The following is a 15,930-nucleotide window of genomic DNA, read 5'->3' as shown; positions in this document are numbered from 1 at the left end:
ATCTTATCTGGCCGTTGCATTTCTACGTGTGAAAGTGCTAAGCTTCGATTTTTATTCGGCTAGTTTGTATTCACAACAACGTGCTAACGTGCTAAGAGGCTAACGTGCACGAGACATGAGCTTCCTGGATCTAAGGAAAAGAACGGCGATCGGAGACACAAAAAGCTGCAAATGCAAGTTGGCAAGTAAGTACTTCTACAAAATAAACATAAACGAACATATGAGCACGTCCTGGAATGCCGCGGGGGCCGTGTAGCTTCCCAACGGTATGTAGCTCGTCGCTGTGTTGACTTCCGTTCGCCGGATACAATTGGATACAGGCGGTGTAAATTTATCCGAAAAACACGCACGATTTCCGGGTAAAGTAAACGGACGGATCGGTGTAATGGAGCTTTTTCTTTCCTTTATTTGTCCGGAACCGTACGTCCTACGGGGAAAATGACACATATCTGACACATATCTGGAACCGTGAGCACAAGAGATACGTGGCTCGTTGAAGTGCGACGCCGGATATGGGGGTGTAAATCGGGCCTTCCTGTACCCGAAAATCAAACACAATTTGCGGCTAAAGTCACGGAGGGTCCCGGTGCCGCTCCGGAGCCCCACAAAAAGTACTTTTTTCCCCAAAGTTTTCTATCAAAGCTACCGTGTTGCCTGATGCTCTAACTATGTCATATGAAAGATTCAAATTTATTTCTTTATTATACATATATACAACACAGTTAATTTTCTTCATAATCTATTATTTGGCTTCTGTTGTCCTATGGTGGGGGGAAATAATAATAATAAATAAATATACTATATTTATGCATAGTTTTGATGCCAATGAACATTTTGGGTGGTTGAAAGAAAAAAAAATGTTAAAAAATGACTTAGTTATCACACCTCAAAGTAGAATTACTTATTTGGCTAAAATGTACTCTTCGAGGGTGTTCTGAGTTAAATTGCCATTGTCAAAAAATTTGGCATGCATTGAAAAAATTGTTGTTATAACTTATTGCCTTATTCGAAGCTCTAATTATGTCATATGAAGTATTAATTTTTTATTTATTTTTTATACATGTATACAGCACAGTTCGTTTTCTTCATAGTCCATTCTTTGGGCTTGTATTGTCCTAAGAGGGGGGAATACATAAAAAAATAAAAAAAACTTCATATGTATGGATAGTTCTGATGCCAATGAACATTTTGAGTGGTTGAAATAAAAAAAATGTTAAAAATTGACTTAGTTATCACACCTCAAAGTAGAATTACTTATTTGGCTAAAATGTACTCTTCGAGGGTGTTCTGAGTTAAATTGCCATTGTCAAAAAATTTGGCATGCATTGAAAAAAATTGTTGTTATAACTTATTGCCTTATTCGAAGCTCTAATTATGTCATATGAAGTATTAATTTTTTATTTATTTTTTATACATGTATACAGCACAGTTCGTTTTCTTCATAGTCCATTCTTTGGGCTTGTATTGTCCTAAGAGGGGGGAATACATAAAAAAAAAAAAAAACTTCATATGTATGGATAGTTCTGATGCCAATGAACATTTTGAGTGGTTGAAATAAAAAAAAATGTTAAAAATTGACTTAGTTATCACACCTCAAAGTAGAATTACTTATTTGGCTAAAATGTACTCTTAGAGGGTGTTCTGAGTTAAATTGCCATTGTCAAAAAATTTGGCATGCATTGAAAAAATTGTTGTTATAACTTATTGCCTTATTCGAAGCTCTAATTATGTCATATGAAGTATTAATTTTTTATTTATTTTTTATACATGTATACAGCACAGTTCGTTTTCTTCATAGTCCATTTTTTGGGCTTGTATTGTCCTAAGAGGGGGGAATACATAAAAAAAAAAAAAAAACTTCATATGTATGGATAGTTCTGATGCCAATGAACATTTTGAGTGGTTGAAATAAAAAAAAATGTTAAAAATTGACTTAGTTATCACACCTCAAAGTAGAATTACTTATTTGGCTAAAATGTACTCTTAGAGGGTGTTCTGAGTTAAATTGCCATTGTCAAAAAATTTGGCATGCATTGAAAAAATTGTTGTTATAACTTATTGCCTTATTCGAAGCTCTAATTATGTCATATGAAGTATTATTTTTTTATTTATTTTTTATACATGTATACAGCACAGTTCGTTTTCTTCATAGTCCATTCTTTGGGCTTGTATTGTCCTAAGAGGGGGGAATACATAAAAAAAAAAAAAAAACTTCATATGTATGGATAGTTCTGATGCCAATGAACATTTTGAGTGGTTGAAATAAAAAAAAATGTTAAAAATTGACTTAGTTATCACACCTCAAAGTAGAATTACTTATTTGGCTAAAATGTACTCTTAGAGGGTGTCACTGATTCCAAGGCACAAGGGTTAAAACAACGAAATTACCGACATGGGCAAAATGATGTCGGTTATTGTATGTTAATCGCCCAGCCCTAATATGCAGGCAAGACACATAATTCAAACTCCTAACATGTCCGCAAAAACAGTCCACCAATCAGGAGCAGGCGTTCACACAGCTAAATTTGCTTTGATAGTAGTGCCTGTATAGCTTGGCTGGAAGGAAAACGTTGAGTCTCCGCCCAACAAATCCTTCAACTATACCATTAAAAACAAAACTATTTTATTCAATTGTAACGTTGATAGATAATATTTCCAATGTGATTCTCATCATTTTCAATAATTTGATGCTCTTTACAAAATTTGAAGATTACAGATTTAAAAGCACATGAGAGAACACATTACCAGTCAATGTGTTGAAATCAACGGCAATGCAGGCCTATTCCACCTAATTATGCATTGAAAATAATGGAAATCATGTTGTAAATATTATCATCATTACAAATGTATACAATTATTTTGTTTTAAGAAATATGTTTTTTACCATGTACCTAGACTTGATGGGCACCCTTTAGAATAGATTTCAAAATTCTGCGACTGGTCTATTTAAATCACTTAATGGTTTGCGTCCTGAATACAATAGAGAAATGCTGATTTAAACCTGGTAGGGATCTGAGATTTCCAGATTTGGGTCAAATAGTGGAACTCAGAGTTCAAAGTAAACATGGTGAAGCTGCATTTAGCTAATATGCTACACACAAATAGAATCAGCTGCCAACAGAAGTGGAGTCAGCCCCAAGTATAAATGCTTTTAAATCCAGGTTAAAAACTTTTGCTTTCTTTCTATACCTTTAACTTGTTGTGTTTCTTGGTGAGAGTAGGTGTTGTGTCTTTGCTTGTGTAAAGAACATTGAGTTGCCTTGGTTATGAAATGTGCTATAGAAATAATGAACTAATAGGGAATGTGTAATGAACTAATAGTAGGGGTGTCACGATTCGCCAACTCCACGATTCGATTTAAATTTCGATTTTGGGGTCACGATTCGATTTTTTTTCGATTTTTTTTTTTTTTTTTTTTCGCTCCCCCACTTTATAACACAGAGGCATATGCTTCTGTAGGCTAAGGCTAGTCTATGATCATTGGTTCTATTCATTGTACAGTAAATCTTATTTCAAAAGATCGGCTACATATAGGTGATGCAATTTCCATATTATTTTTGTGTAAATTTATGTAATATATGATAATTGACATTAGGCAGGAATGATCAAATTCAAAGAATTTATTTACAATATAAAGTTAACCGTCTTGTTCTTACTGAAGTGTAAAATAAAAAATAAAAAAACAAAAACAAAAAGTCACAGTGGGTGCCTGCCATCTATTGACTGTTTTTGGTTACAACAGTGTGCTGTGCGTTCCTCTTAAAATAATGTGCAATGTGCAACAACAACAAAAAATATATTGTATCCAAAGTCATGGAACAAATACAGCCTGAACAAACTATATCCCAACATTTACAGTTGCTGGGCATACTGTAGCGTGGTTCAAGTACACTAATTAAATGTTTGAATCCAGCGTCCAGGTCACATCGAATCGTGTGTCCTCTCTTCTATTTCGATGCTCGAAATCGTGACGTAATTTCGATCGATTTCGATAAAAAATCGAAATCGTGACACCCTTAACTAATAGTGAATGCCACAATAAGGTGGCCAAATAGAACACAATAGCTCACCATTACAGTGTGAAGGGAAACACTGACATAAGAATTCACTAAATACTGTCTCACAAAACCATGAAATAATGAGTCATGAAAAACTATTCAAAAAAAATATAGAATGAGTCATGTCAGCTCTTCTATAATCCTACATACTTCCTAACCTTTCAAATCAATACTGGACATAAAAGAGGTTCTGCAGAGGGATGTTTAAAAAAATTAAAATGTTGTACTTTTCTACTATTTATTCATGAATATGTGGTATTCCCCACTATCTTAGATAATGTTCTGAATTTGTCAAGTATTATTAGTACTACAGGCAGTAATGTAGACGACCATAGTTTCAACAACCACCATAACCAAACACCGTACATTTAGAACAGTGGTGCAAACTCGGTCCTCGAGGGCCAGAGTCCTAAAGGTTTTTGATGTTTCTCTTCTCCAACCCTGCTGTATATGATCAGCTCATCAGTAAGCTCTGCATAAGCCTGATAATGATTCTGTTGATTGAAATCAGCTTGTGTTGGAAGAGGGAAACCTCCAAAACCTGCAGGACTCTGGCCCTCGAGGATTGAGTTTGCCCACCACTGATTGAGTAGTTTAGTTTAAGCCATTTAAGACATAGCCATTCCTTCATTTACTACACAACTATTCCTAATTATGGTGAGTAAGAACCTTAGTTGCAGTCAATCGCAAAGCACATATCAACAAAAACTCACATACATACATTTGAGTAATTTAGACTCTTAACCTCATCCACATTAGAGGTGTGCAAAATTTCCGATTCTTAGATTATTCACGATTCGGCCGTGGAACAATCGAGAACGATTCACAAACGTCCAAATTCCGATTATATAAATATGCCAAGGGAAGCGAAACTAAAGTGAACCGGAGCGAAAAGTACGCGGAACTGAAACGTAGTAGCGCGCGCGGTCTTCGGGACGCTTTTGGGACGGACCCGCCTCGAGATTCAAAACAACAACAAGCATGGCTGAGCTGACCAACCCACCTCTTCGTGAGATCAGACCTGCTCCGAAAAGGCAAACAACTTCAGGCGGAAGTATCAGCTAGCTGGCTGCAGTGCGTCGGTTAGCGTTCTACAGGGCGCCGCGCAGTGATACGAACGAACGAACAGAAAAGTAGTGGCTGGCGGTAATGGCGTCTGACTTTATTCAGAAAAGAGTATTGTGGTGGAAATGTATCACGCTTTTGAAAACAAAAAGTTTTTAGAAGAAAAACGCTTTATTTCCGAGACCCCAGCCAGCTTGGTGGACTATTTTCCTCTCGTCCAACGCCGAAGTCAGTGCTGATCGCACACACGGGAGGTGAGGATCAAATTGAGATTCATGTTAAAAAAGCCGAACGATCCCATTAATGTTTACACGTTCATGTTTACACAAGTTAAAAAGCAGAAAAGCACTTGAGGGTTTTTTTTTTTTTGTACCTCTGAAAAACTTTAATGTTTACATGTTCATCTTTACACAACTTAAAAAGCAGGAAAGCACTTTTTTTTTTTTTTTTAGGCATTTGTATTGAAGTAGTAGTTCACATTGTCTTTCATTTATACCTCAGTGCACTTTTGAGTGGATAAAAATAATATATTTTTGCTCAATGCTATGTTTTATTCTGTTGAAGACTGAATATACTTAAAAGCTGTTGTTACAGAATGAGGACTTGAGTATTTTATTTACTGTTTTGACCTGTTAACTTGATACTGAAATAGTAGTTTATTTAGGCCTGAGAGGACTTTTGTACTATTTTTGTAACTAATGTACGAAACATTAAAAGCACCAAAATACATTGGGGGTTTTTCTGCTGCCTGGGGGGGAATCAATAATCGTTTTATAATCGAATCGTAGCCTCTGAATCGTAATCGCAATCGAATCGTGAGGTGCCCCAAGATTCCCACCTCTAATCCACATATTTATAGAGTACGAGCGGAAGCAACACACCAGAGAACAGCACAGACTTAGGATAAAAGTAGAGCTGTACCCTGTCCTTCATCCTCCAGCTTTGTGCAAGGGCCTTCGATCCCTCTATCTTCTCTGAGTGCCGCTTCTTCATGAAGGCCAGGGGCAGCTCCCAGTCATTCATGTCAGCCTCCTCCTCAGCAAAGCCCACAGCTGGTGAGTGTAGCAAGTCTGCATCCATTTTCATCAGGACCCTACAGGGGAGAGCATAATTTATGTCAGTAACAAGCATCCTGTAGCACAGCTGAACTAGTAAACTAACATTCTATCCTTTCATTTGAAGCTTCTCCAGTTCAGGGTCACAGCAAAATTGGAGCCTTTGCTGGATGCCTTGGGCCAGATTACAGAGCAAGAGCAGCTGAACAGTGTCACACTCCTGGGGAGGTTGGGAGACTTTTGCCATACTTAAGTGCAACACGCAAATATATACGTTTTTAAACTGTGATCAAAAGGAGGACACAAGCAAGAATGGGCAGAACTCATAGAAAAAAAACCTCAATTCACACTAAGCTAAGTATTTGGAGAACCACTTACGGCCAAAATTGAATAGACAACACACAATGGCAAATAAATGCACATTTGCCAACAATGTAATTTGTTAACACACGGTAATACAATTCCAAATGATTATTTATCACTGCTACTAAGGGTTTGTATATCCAAGTTGAATTGGGTTCCTCATGCACATTAATGTGAATATTTGTTTGTCAATTCAGAATTGTTGTAAAAATACGAATAATAAAATGTTCAACTTTGTCAAAGTGAAATAGCGTTTAAACGTAAAGTCAACGCTGACATCTCACAAGTGAAACTCTGCTGGCTAGGCAACCGTTAGCTACATTAGCGAGCTTCATTTGACAGTTGTTTTTTTCTGCCACTGAATACGGGAGGTTCACTGTCCAACAAAAAGACAGAAGTGCAGAATTGACCACAAAGTGTGCAGATAAGTGCAGACCTCGGTGTGGAGGGACGATCTACCCGGGCTGGTGAAGCTCTACGTCTCCGGACGATGACGGATACCGTCGCACAAACAATTCCGGTGAGAAAATTGTAAGACAGCGTCCACAGTCTATACAGTATGTCAAACCCGTCAAATCCAAGTTGAACGGGTGCGTGTTTGCAGGGGAATCTGTGGCTCCTCTCCCCACGGCTCTTCGCTATGGGAAGGGGCTCGAGACGAGGCCCATCTTCACACGGACAGTCTGCCACAGCCACGCGAGCCACCGCACACTCTGAGCAACGACTCGGCTCCTATGGTCCTCTGCCACAAGCCAGGTGGCTATCAGGCAGTTTCGTGCACCGAATTTCACGAAAAGCACACAAAATCCAGAGAAATTCGTCGCAGAACCACTTCATCAGCACTCCTGCAAGGGCGCAGCCATCTTGGGTTCGACCCACAATGCACTGTTGGAGCGAGGCTGTCATGATACGTCACCACCGTTGTTCCTGTGCCACATGCGCCTTCTGTGGGGTTTGTATTTGCCTTGCGTCATCTAGATTTTGAAAAAATATATACATGTATGAAAAATTGGACATACAATCGCAAAAAGATAAAGTTCCAAGATTTGTATATAATAATAAAAAAAAATAATCCTTTGTGATCAATCCGTGATGATATTTGGCAAAATTTACTTAGACAACATGAGAAATACCAAATTATTTCTGAACTTTCCAATTTTTTTTTTTAGAATTTAATCTGTATTTGTACGCTGCAATACTTTTATGATTTATCATTAATAGACCTTAAATGAAAATGAGTCATTGTGCTTTATAATCTTAGCTTCTTTATTTGATTTGTTTACTTGGTTTGCTGCTTGTTTTGTTTTATTCCTTCTATGACAATGTACCTACCTTGTATAATACTTGTATTTATTACACGCAGTACTGTACGGTATGTTCATGATAGTTACAATATTTTGTGTGTGTGTGGGGGGGGGGGCACTGTTTAAAAAAAATGTGGATGTTGGGGGGCAAGGCAGTGAAACATGAACACGATTACTTTATTATTATTATTATTATTATTATTATTATTATTATTATCATCATCAACATCATCATCATCATTGTCGTTGTTGATCAGAAAAAGTTCAACACTGGCTTCATCTAACCAAAGCACATATTATTATATGTGATCTTTCGTTATCAATTTTGTTAAACTCTGGGACCTCCAAAAGGTTTTTTGTTTGTTTGTTTGTTTGTTTGTTTGTTTTTTTGTTTTTGTTTTTTGCACAAACACAACAATGCTTCCTCCCTTGCGGTGAAGCGTGAGGGTGGCAGCATAATGCTTTCGGACTATTTTTCCTCAACTCAAAAGTGAATCTAAATGAAACTTTCGGTTTATAAATATAATCCATGATTTCTTCTGAATAGTCTCTTTGTTCTGCATGTGCTTTCACCTCACAGCAGAATCAGACACTCAACTGCATGAATTTCACTTTTCAAAAAATAGGAAACTTGAGTGTTCGAAAACCTTTGACCAGTAACATTTACAGGTATAAATAGACTTATTTGTGTTATGATCGGTGAAAATATCATTTATTGTCGTTCCAATACATGTTGTGATGAACTTGTGACTTGTACTACTTGGTTAATGGAAAAATTGACTAGACGAGGCTTGTTTGAAGTTTAGAGGTGACTCGATTTGCTTGAGTTTTGGCACAGTAACTTGGGACTTGCTCGAAACTCGAAGGATAAGACTTGAGCATGACACACCCCTCACATTTTTTACTTATTTTTTGTGTGTGTTTTCATGACAATGCTGAAGAAACGAATTTTGCTGCAATGCAAAGTAGTTAGTGTACAGCTTGTATTACAGTTTGATATGATTTCACATTTTTCCTTAGCAAAAAAAAAAAAAAAAAAAAAGAAAAGAAAAACTGCTTGCAAATTGTCTGCACCCGGTCAAGTGAACAAAGTGAATTTCCACAATAGATGTCTCAACACCTTTTGCTGTCAAGCTTCACACTCATTTCCCAAACAGCAGGATCTGAGTGATTACGCTATCCCACCTGTACCAAGAAACCTGTTTAGAAGAACTCCCTCGCGCAGTGTGTCGTGACATATCCTACCTAGGGCCTTGTAATTGGAGCGTGCCATCAACATGTTTACCTGTTTGTTCCTGGTTAACAAAGATGTTTGCTTTTAGGTCTTGATGACGTTAATCAGGCACAAGACATCACAACAGGTTTCTTTGAACTGTCAGCTAGCTCATCAGAAAACATTAAATTGTTACATCCAGCGGCTGGGGCGTGATAACACCCTTATCAATGCATCTACCAGTCTAGTAATCATCACTTCGACCCCTTGACCTGCCTCCCTTCTAGGCAGTGCAGCAATCTGATCTGGAAGAAACTCATTGGTCTATATCGGCTAGTTTGAGCCTCTTGCATCACATCACTCGCGTCCACGGCTGGGTGGAACCAATCCAATCTGAGGTGTGAAGGAGGGTGAGACCCTGGCTGGCTTCGCTCATCTGCAACAAAGGCAGGACAAGAGAGAGGAGATTAATGTTCTTTTTCTTCAGATCTCCTACTTCCTAGGGATCGAGGTGACATGAACAACTGGGAACAGGAATGAAACAGAAGGAGGAAATCTCTTTTTCTCTCAGGAAACCTAGCGAAAAAATACATGGTTGAATAGAAAGTGATTCAAGAGATGAAGATATGCCATCATGCGTTCTTCATGTGTGATAACACACATGTGCACGTGCGGGCATGCATGCACACTAACTCATGTTATTATGATCAAATGACTCTAAAAGAGTTAACTTCCTCTATCTCTGTTCAGTCATTTCAATGGGTTTTGATATTGTTGTTTTTGTGTACTGTCCCTGCAGACCATTGTGGTTTCCAAGTCGGTTTTACAATGCATTAATACACTTCTATTGTGATTAATGTGTTGTACTCCATTGCATAATGATCATCCAATGTCCCCTGAGCACAGACTGCTTCAGCTTAAAGCTTATCTTTCACAATTCACACTAAAGGTTGACCGTGAAAAAATCTACAAAGCCCCAAAGCAAAATTTGGACAACAACAGTTTTACAACAGTATTAATGTATCCTCAGCTGTGATCATATTCTTCTTTGTGCTGTCAAAAAACAGAAGTAGAAATTTGAGAGAATATCAAGCGTTTTATGTTTGAGTTGGGGATGCTGAGGGTAAAAGGCTTTATGAAGCCTGACAATCCCTAAAGGTGAGCCTGGAATCTAAGGAGGTTACCTTTATTTTGGACTACAATCATCCAACCAGTATATTTACATATATCAGGAAATACTGTAAACTATAATAAAATACAGATCACCTCTATGACCTTGGGTGAGCATATTCCGAGAATTTGTCTGTAATGTACAATACATCAATATTATTTTTGAAAGACTCACTGTCGTAGACCTTTTTTTCTTTATCAATATGAATGTTCCAAATAAAAAGTTTGCAGGATTACATTTATTAAAAGAGTATTCGCTTTACTAACTTGCTTGCTGCCGACGACACTGATCTCTAGACTTGTTAAGTATTTCCTTGTTATTGCTTTCGCTCTAGTTCTAGTTTTATTCTATTGTCTGTAGTGGTTTAGCCCTATTGCATGTTTTTTGTTTTTTGTTTTTTTTGCTACAGATATCCTTAGTTGTACTCTTGGGCTTTTTTGTTTCTTCGTGTTTTCCTCCTTGGCTTGTTCCATGCGCTTTCTGTTTAACTAAACTTTGGTTTTACTTTGATACTCCTTGGATTTTGTCCTTGCACCTTGTGTTACCAATAAACCTTTTGTCTTTTCCCAAACACGATTGGTGGTCTGCTCAGTGGGATCCAACACACACACTTTCGCCCTTTAAATGCTAACATACAAATACATATGCATCAATTAATATAGCCTAGAAAACTGAGGCACATTGATGAACATTTTCATTCTGCCAAAATGCTACACTGCAAACATTTGCTATGTTAACATATAGCAAGACGTCACTCACCAACTCAGTGTCCTAGTGGTAGAATGTTTGCCCTGAGACGAGGAGGGTGTGGGTTCAATACCTGCCCGGGTCATAACATCCATCCATCCATCTTCTTGACCGCTTATTCCTCACAAGGGTCGCGGGGGGTGCTGGAGCCTATCTCAGCTGGCTCTGGGCAGTAGGCGGGGGACACCCTGGCCGCCCGGGTCAAAACACAGAATATAAATATGGGACCTGTTGCTTTCCTGCTTAACACTCAGCATTAAGGGTTGGAATTGTGAGGTTAGATCACCAAAAGATTCCCTACAATACTTTATCATTGCACGGTTAAATCCACATCAGATGATGGATGGATGCCATGTTACCGGCAAAGACAGACTTTAGCCTTCGTCAATGTTTGGCTTTTTTTTTTTTTTTTTTTTTTAATTAATAGTGTTTGGCAGTATTAGGCAAAATAGTTATTTTGTGTTAAGAATTATACATTTTGAAAGGAAGGTGCGTTCGCATATACCGATTGATTATGAGCGGATTGGTGAGGTGATGAGTGGGTAGCGCGTGCTCACAGTTTTGTTACATTTATCATTTCCATTCCATCAACTGCATGTGCCAAATAAAGTGTTTTTTTTTTTTTCTTGTATGAGGAGGATATTAAATTACTCAATGCAAATACAGCTCACGTTATAATTTGATTTTTTTTCATGTGCACAGCAGGGAACATTGGTAATAAACCCCTGAGCCACCAATCGTCACTTGAAATACAATACGGGAGGCAACGCAAGCTAATGATATTGACTAGGAATCCTGTGAGGGGAAAATAGCACCGATCAGCCAACTTTATTGAAAATCGGTCTCATGCATATTAGATCAAATTCGCTAGTTAATTATATTAAAATCGTAATATGATTGGCCTTTGCAAGATCAGTTAAGTTGTAGTTTTTGTAACGACATGAGGCCTCTCATCCAAATCTCATCCAAATTTGCGTGTACAAGGGCGGGGTTGTCACCCTTATTTCTGATACTAACAATGCCTTTAAAGTATTTGAGGTTCTCGTTTTGCAATCTACCATTTTTTTTTCCTTGCAGACGAATTTCCTGAACATGTGGCTGACTTGGTGACTCACACAGATCATAATGACTTCAATATTCATACTGTATGAATTCCTCATCAGAACCACAGCATTTTAGACAACTGATACTTTCATGCAGATTTCACACAAATAATAAAAATGAACTGGGTGACCCATAAACATGTTAATATTTTATATTTTACTAACTTGGGGCATTGCAATCCTCAAATGTCACGATATTTTTTGAATACTACTGCAATGTCTGGCCATTACATCATAAAATGTGAAGTCTTGGCTCATTGCCATCATCCTGACAGCAACCAAAGCTATAGCAGCTGTAATATTACATTTTCAACTACTACTGCACTATGTGAGCTACTGCCTTTGGCAATTGCGTCATTTCCTTCCTTTATTGGTCCAATTGATGATCTCACAATTAATGATTTTAATGTTGTTCTGTGACTCTGTAGCCACAGTAAGTCTTAAAACTCATCTGAAGAGACTTATTTCCTGGTTCACCAATGAAACTAGAGCATCCAAACTGTCATGTAGGTAGCTTGAGCGAAATTGGCGCGCAACAAAACTCAGTCTTCCATCAAGCAAAGGGTGGTTGCTTGAGGAAATATAAAGAAGCTCTTGTCTTTAATTCTCTAATACGGGAGAGGATTAGGGCCAGTGAAGGGAGAAAAAAAATAAAGTTTAGCAGGACTTCCACTTTATTCTCAGAATTTTCATTCTTTATTCTCAGAATTCTGACTTTAAAGTGAGAATAATAGTTGCACTAATAAAGTCAGAATTATACGGAAGAGGATTAGGGCCAATGAAGAGGAAAAAAGGTAAGCAGGATTCTGTCCTTATTCTCAGATAAAGTCAGAATTCTGACTTTATTAGTGCTACTATTATTCTTACTTTAAAGTCAGAATTCTGAGAATAAAGTGAGAATTCAGAATTCTAAGAATAATGTGAGAATTCTCACTTTAAATTTTTATTTTCTCTCTTCACTGACCCTAATCCTCTTCCGTACCAGAATAATCTGATTTAATTAAATAACCCTAGCGACCAGTGGCGATTGCGCTTCTAAGGATTATTAGAACATCACCTTGTCCTTGTCACACCAAAAGGTTCAGAAGAGCACTCTGATCCAAACAATACACGCACCCACACGCACACCCCAATACACACTCTAAACACTCATTGAGAGAGCATGCCATCAAGCATAGCATCTGCTCATCACAAAGAAATGTTGGCGGTTTCAAGCACAGGGGTCAGAGGGCGGACCTTTTCAGACTACTTCTACTGACAATGCTTTTTTGTGAGTGTGCTTCGGTAGCTTAATTAATTAAAGGTCGATAACAGATACAGTGACTCACGCTGATTTAAAAGGTGCTTCTGAAGTTTCAATTATGACTCACTTCGCTTTACTCAAGGTCTAAAATGACCACAACTGTATAAATTGATTGTATTACACCAGTTGTAGGCAACCCTGGCAACCAAAACAACAACAACAAAAAACTGTGCTGAACCATCATTACATTTTTATTTTCTTTATGTGACCCAAAGCATTTGTGATACAACTTCCATGATGTTATCAATAAAAAAAACTTATCGCAGGCCACATCAAAAGGCAAATAATATTTTAATTGACACTAAATTATTGAATCAAATGTCCCATTGTGGTAATGTGACCTAATTTAAGCAAGAAAATACCACAAGGAGCAACAATAAAATAAGCAAACTTTGGCTAATGCCTGAGAAAATGAATTGTAAGCTGAATGTGATCTTCAAAGTTGAGGCTGATTTCATCTCTTGAGAGGTCAAACTTTCAAATCATTTAAAGGGTTCAAATCACGGACGATGGCCCCACATGCTATTGGAATTGACTTTCCACTGATATATTAACAGTTCCTGAAAATTTCAGGTTAATACCTTTTTCCTAAGGTACTGGTTGCTATGGACATTTGAAAGATGCAAGTACCAAAACTTTAAACCCCTTCTTCTCAAAACTAGCGATTTCAACCTTCCAACATTAAAACTGCTGTAACTTTGTCAATTGTTGAGGTATGTCCATGTATTATATATCATTTTAAAGGGAATTAAGTGCAAAAATTATTATTATTTTTTGTATTTTATTTTATTTTTTACACGAGGACCCTTTTGCCAGGGCTGGGTCACATGGTCTGCATCAATCATATGCTCTGGTGGTATAAGAATGCAGTGGAGACAGTCCATAAATGTGAGAAGGGGTTGTGTTGTATGCTGGAGCCTATCCCAGCTGGCTTCAGGCAGGGTACACCCTGAACTGGTTTCCAGCCAATTGCAGGGCACACAGAGACAAACAACCATCCACATGGACAAGCACACCTAGGGACAATTCGGAGCACCCAATCAACCTGCCATGCATGTCTTTGGAACGTAGCACAGATACTCGATTACTGTACTGAAGTATGTTTTCAAGTATTTGTACTTTATTTTTGTGACTACTTTTTGCTTGTACACCCTACATTGGAAAGGGCATCTGTACTTTCTAGTACAAACGTTGGCAAAATAGGGTCATTACTTTTTTCAACAACCGCGGATGACGACTCAATGTAAAAAAAGATATAAAGATGTTAAATTCAATCTGTTAAGATTTTGATTGAGTGATTGAGATTTTAGGGTATTAAATGGCAGGGGGAAAAAACGGACCGCAGCCATATGGAGGAACATGAACCACTGACCATGAATGATGACGCCAGTAAATTCAGAGAATCAAGTAGTCCTCATTCTTGTGCCAGCCTAAAAGCTATCAGATGTCAGTGTTCAAATATTCTCATCTAATCTGAAAACCCCCCCATAAAAAGTAAGGTGTTAGCATTAGCTAATTTAGCATTTTTTAGGAAGTTAATTCACAGTGTGAGCAAACATGATTGTATAATGGAGATAATTTAGCATTTTTTGTTTTGTTAACCAGTTCACAATGTTAGCAAATCTATTGAAACACTTTATTTATTTATTTATTTATTTATTTATTTATTTATTTATTTATTTATTTATTTATTCATTTATTTATTTGGAAAAAAAAATGATTCTAAGCAATAACTTAATAAATAGATACAAAGCAGTGAACAGAATGTTACATTTGTAGTCACGTAAAAAGCATATTGCATCAAAACTGCTTTAACAAGTACAATTTATCCTAAAAGTTACTTGCGTAAATGTAACAAAGTAAATGTAGTCCATTTCTAACCACCACTGGCTGTAATAAATTACAAACACACACTAGAATCACATCTTTAGTATGTTCAGAGCAACACAATGCAGACATTATGGGCAAAATAACCCAGCACATCTGAGCCATGGAAAGACTGTTTTTACAAGAACTCTGCTTATATTTGATGCAAAGAGGATGTGCAGAGAGCTCATTCAGTCCCTCTAGGAACCCTTCTGGCTTACAGGGTCTCCTTTTTGTGTTATTGAATCCTAAAACACAGCTGCTCTCCCAGGGTGATGGCCACTAACCACAAAGTGCTTCAGCTTGTCCGAGCGTTGACAACAACATCGTGCTTTGTAAAGTTTCATCTTTATGAAAGTCAATAAATGTGTGGCACTGTGAACATTTGCACATATGCCTCAATGTTCTGAAGTGTTCTAATCTGGCCGCCGGCTTTCCTGCGTGGAGTTTGCACGTTGTTCTCGTGTTTTCAGTTCTCTCTGGGCATTGCGGTTTCCTGGCACATTAAAAAAAAAAAAAAAAAAAAAAAAAAAAAAAAAAAAAAAAAAAGACTCTGAAATGACCATATGTGAGACTGGTTGCTTATGTGTTTCTGCGATTGGCTGGCGACCAGTTGAGGGTTTACTCCGCCTCTCGCCCAAAATAATCTGGGATAGGCTCCAGCACACCTGCGGGACCCTGT

At 37.6% G+C, this 15,930-nt stretch overlaps 1 protein-coding gene across 4 annotated transcripts in view; it reads right to left on the bottom strand.

Annotated features, from left to right (window-relative positions):
- rptor (regulatory associated protein of MTOR, complex 1) overlaps positions 1 to 7,477 on the bottom strand; it is a 142,746-nt gene extending 135,269 nt beyond the window's left edge. For all 4 annotated transcript variants that reach the window (XM_077525536.1, XM_077525538.1, XM_077525537.1 and 1 more), the window contains exons 1-2: positions 6,978 to 7,477; positions 6,045 to 6,216 (exon numbers count right to left, since the gene is read on the bottom strand). In XM_077525536.1, coding sequence (XP_077381662.1) covers positions 6,045 to 6,209 — 165 coding nt within the window. In that variant the 5' untranslated portion in view covers positions 6,210 to 6,216; positions 6,978 to 7,477. The remainder of the gene's footprint in view (positions 1 to 6,044; positions 6,217 to 6,977) is intronic.
- Positions 7,478 to 15,930: the final 8,453 nt, after the last annotated feature.

Source organism: Festucalex cinctus, chromosome 6 (assembly GCF_051991245.1).
Source record: "Festucalex cinctus isolate MCC-2025b chromosome 6, RoL_Fcin_1.0, whole genome shotgun sequence".
Lineage (NCBI taxonomy): Eukaryota > Metazoa > Chordata > Actinopteri > Syngnathiformes > Syngnathidae > Festucalex > Festucalex cinctus.
The sequence above is the reverse complement of the archived record's forward strand: the minus strand, read 5'-3'. Positions and strand labels throughout refer to the sequence as shown.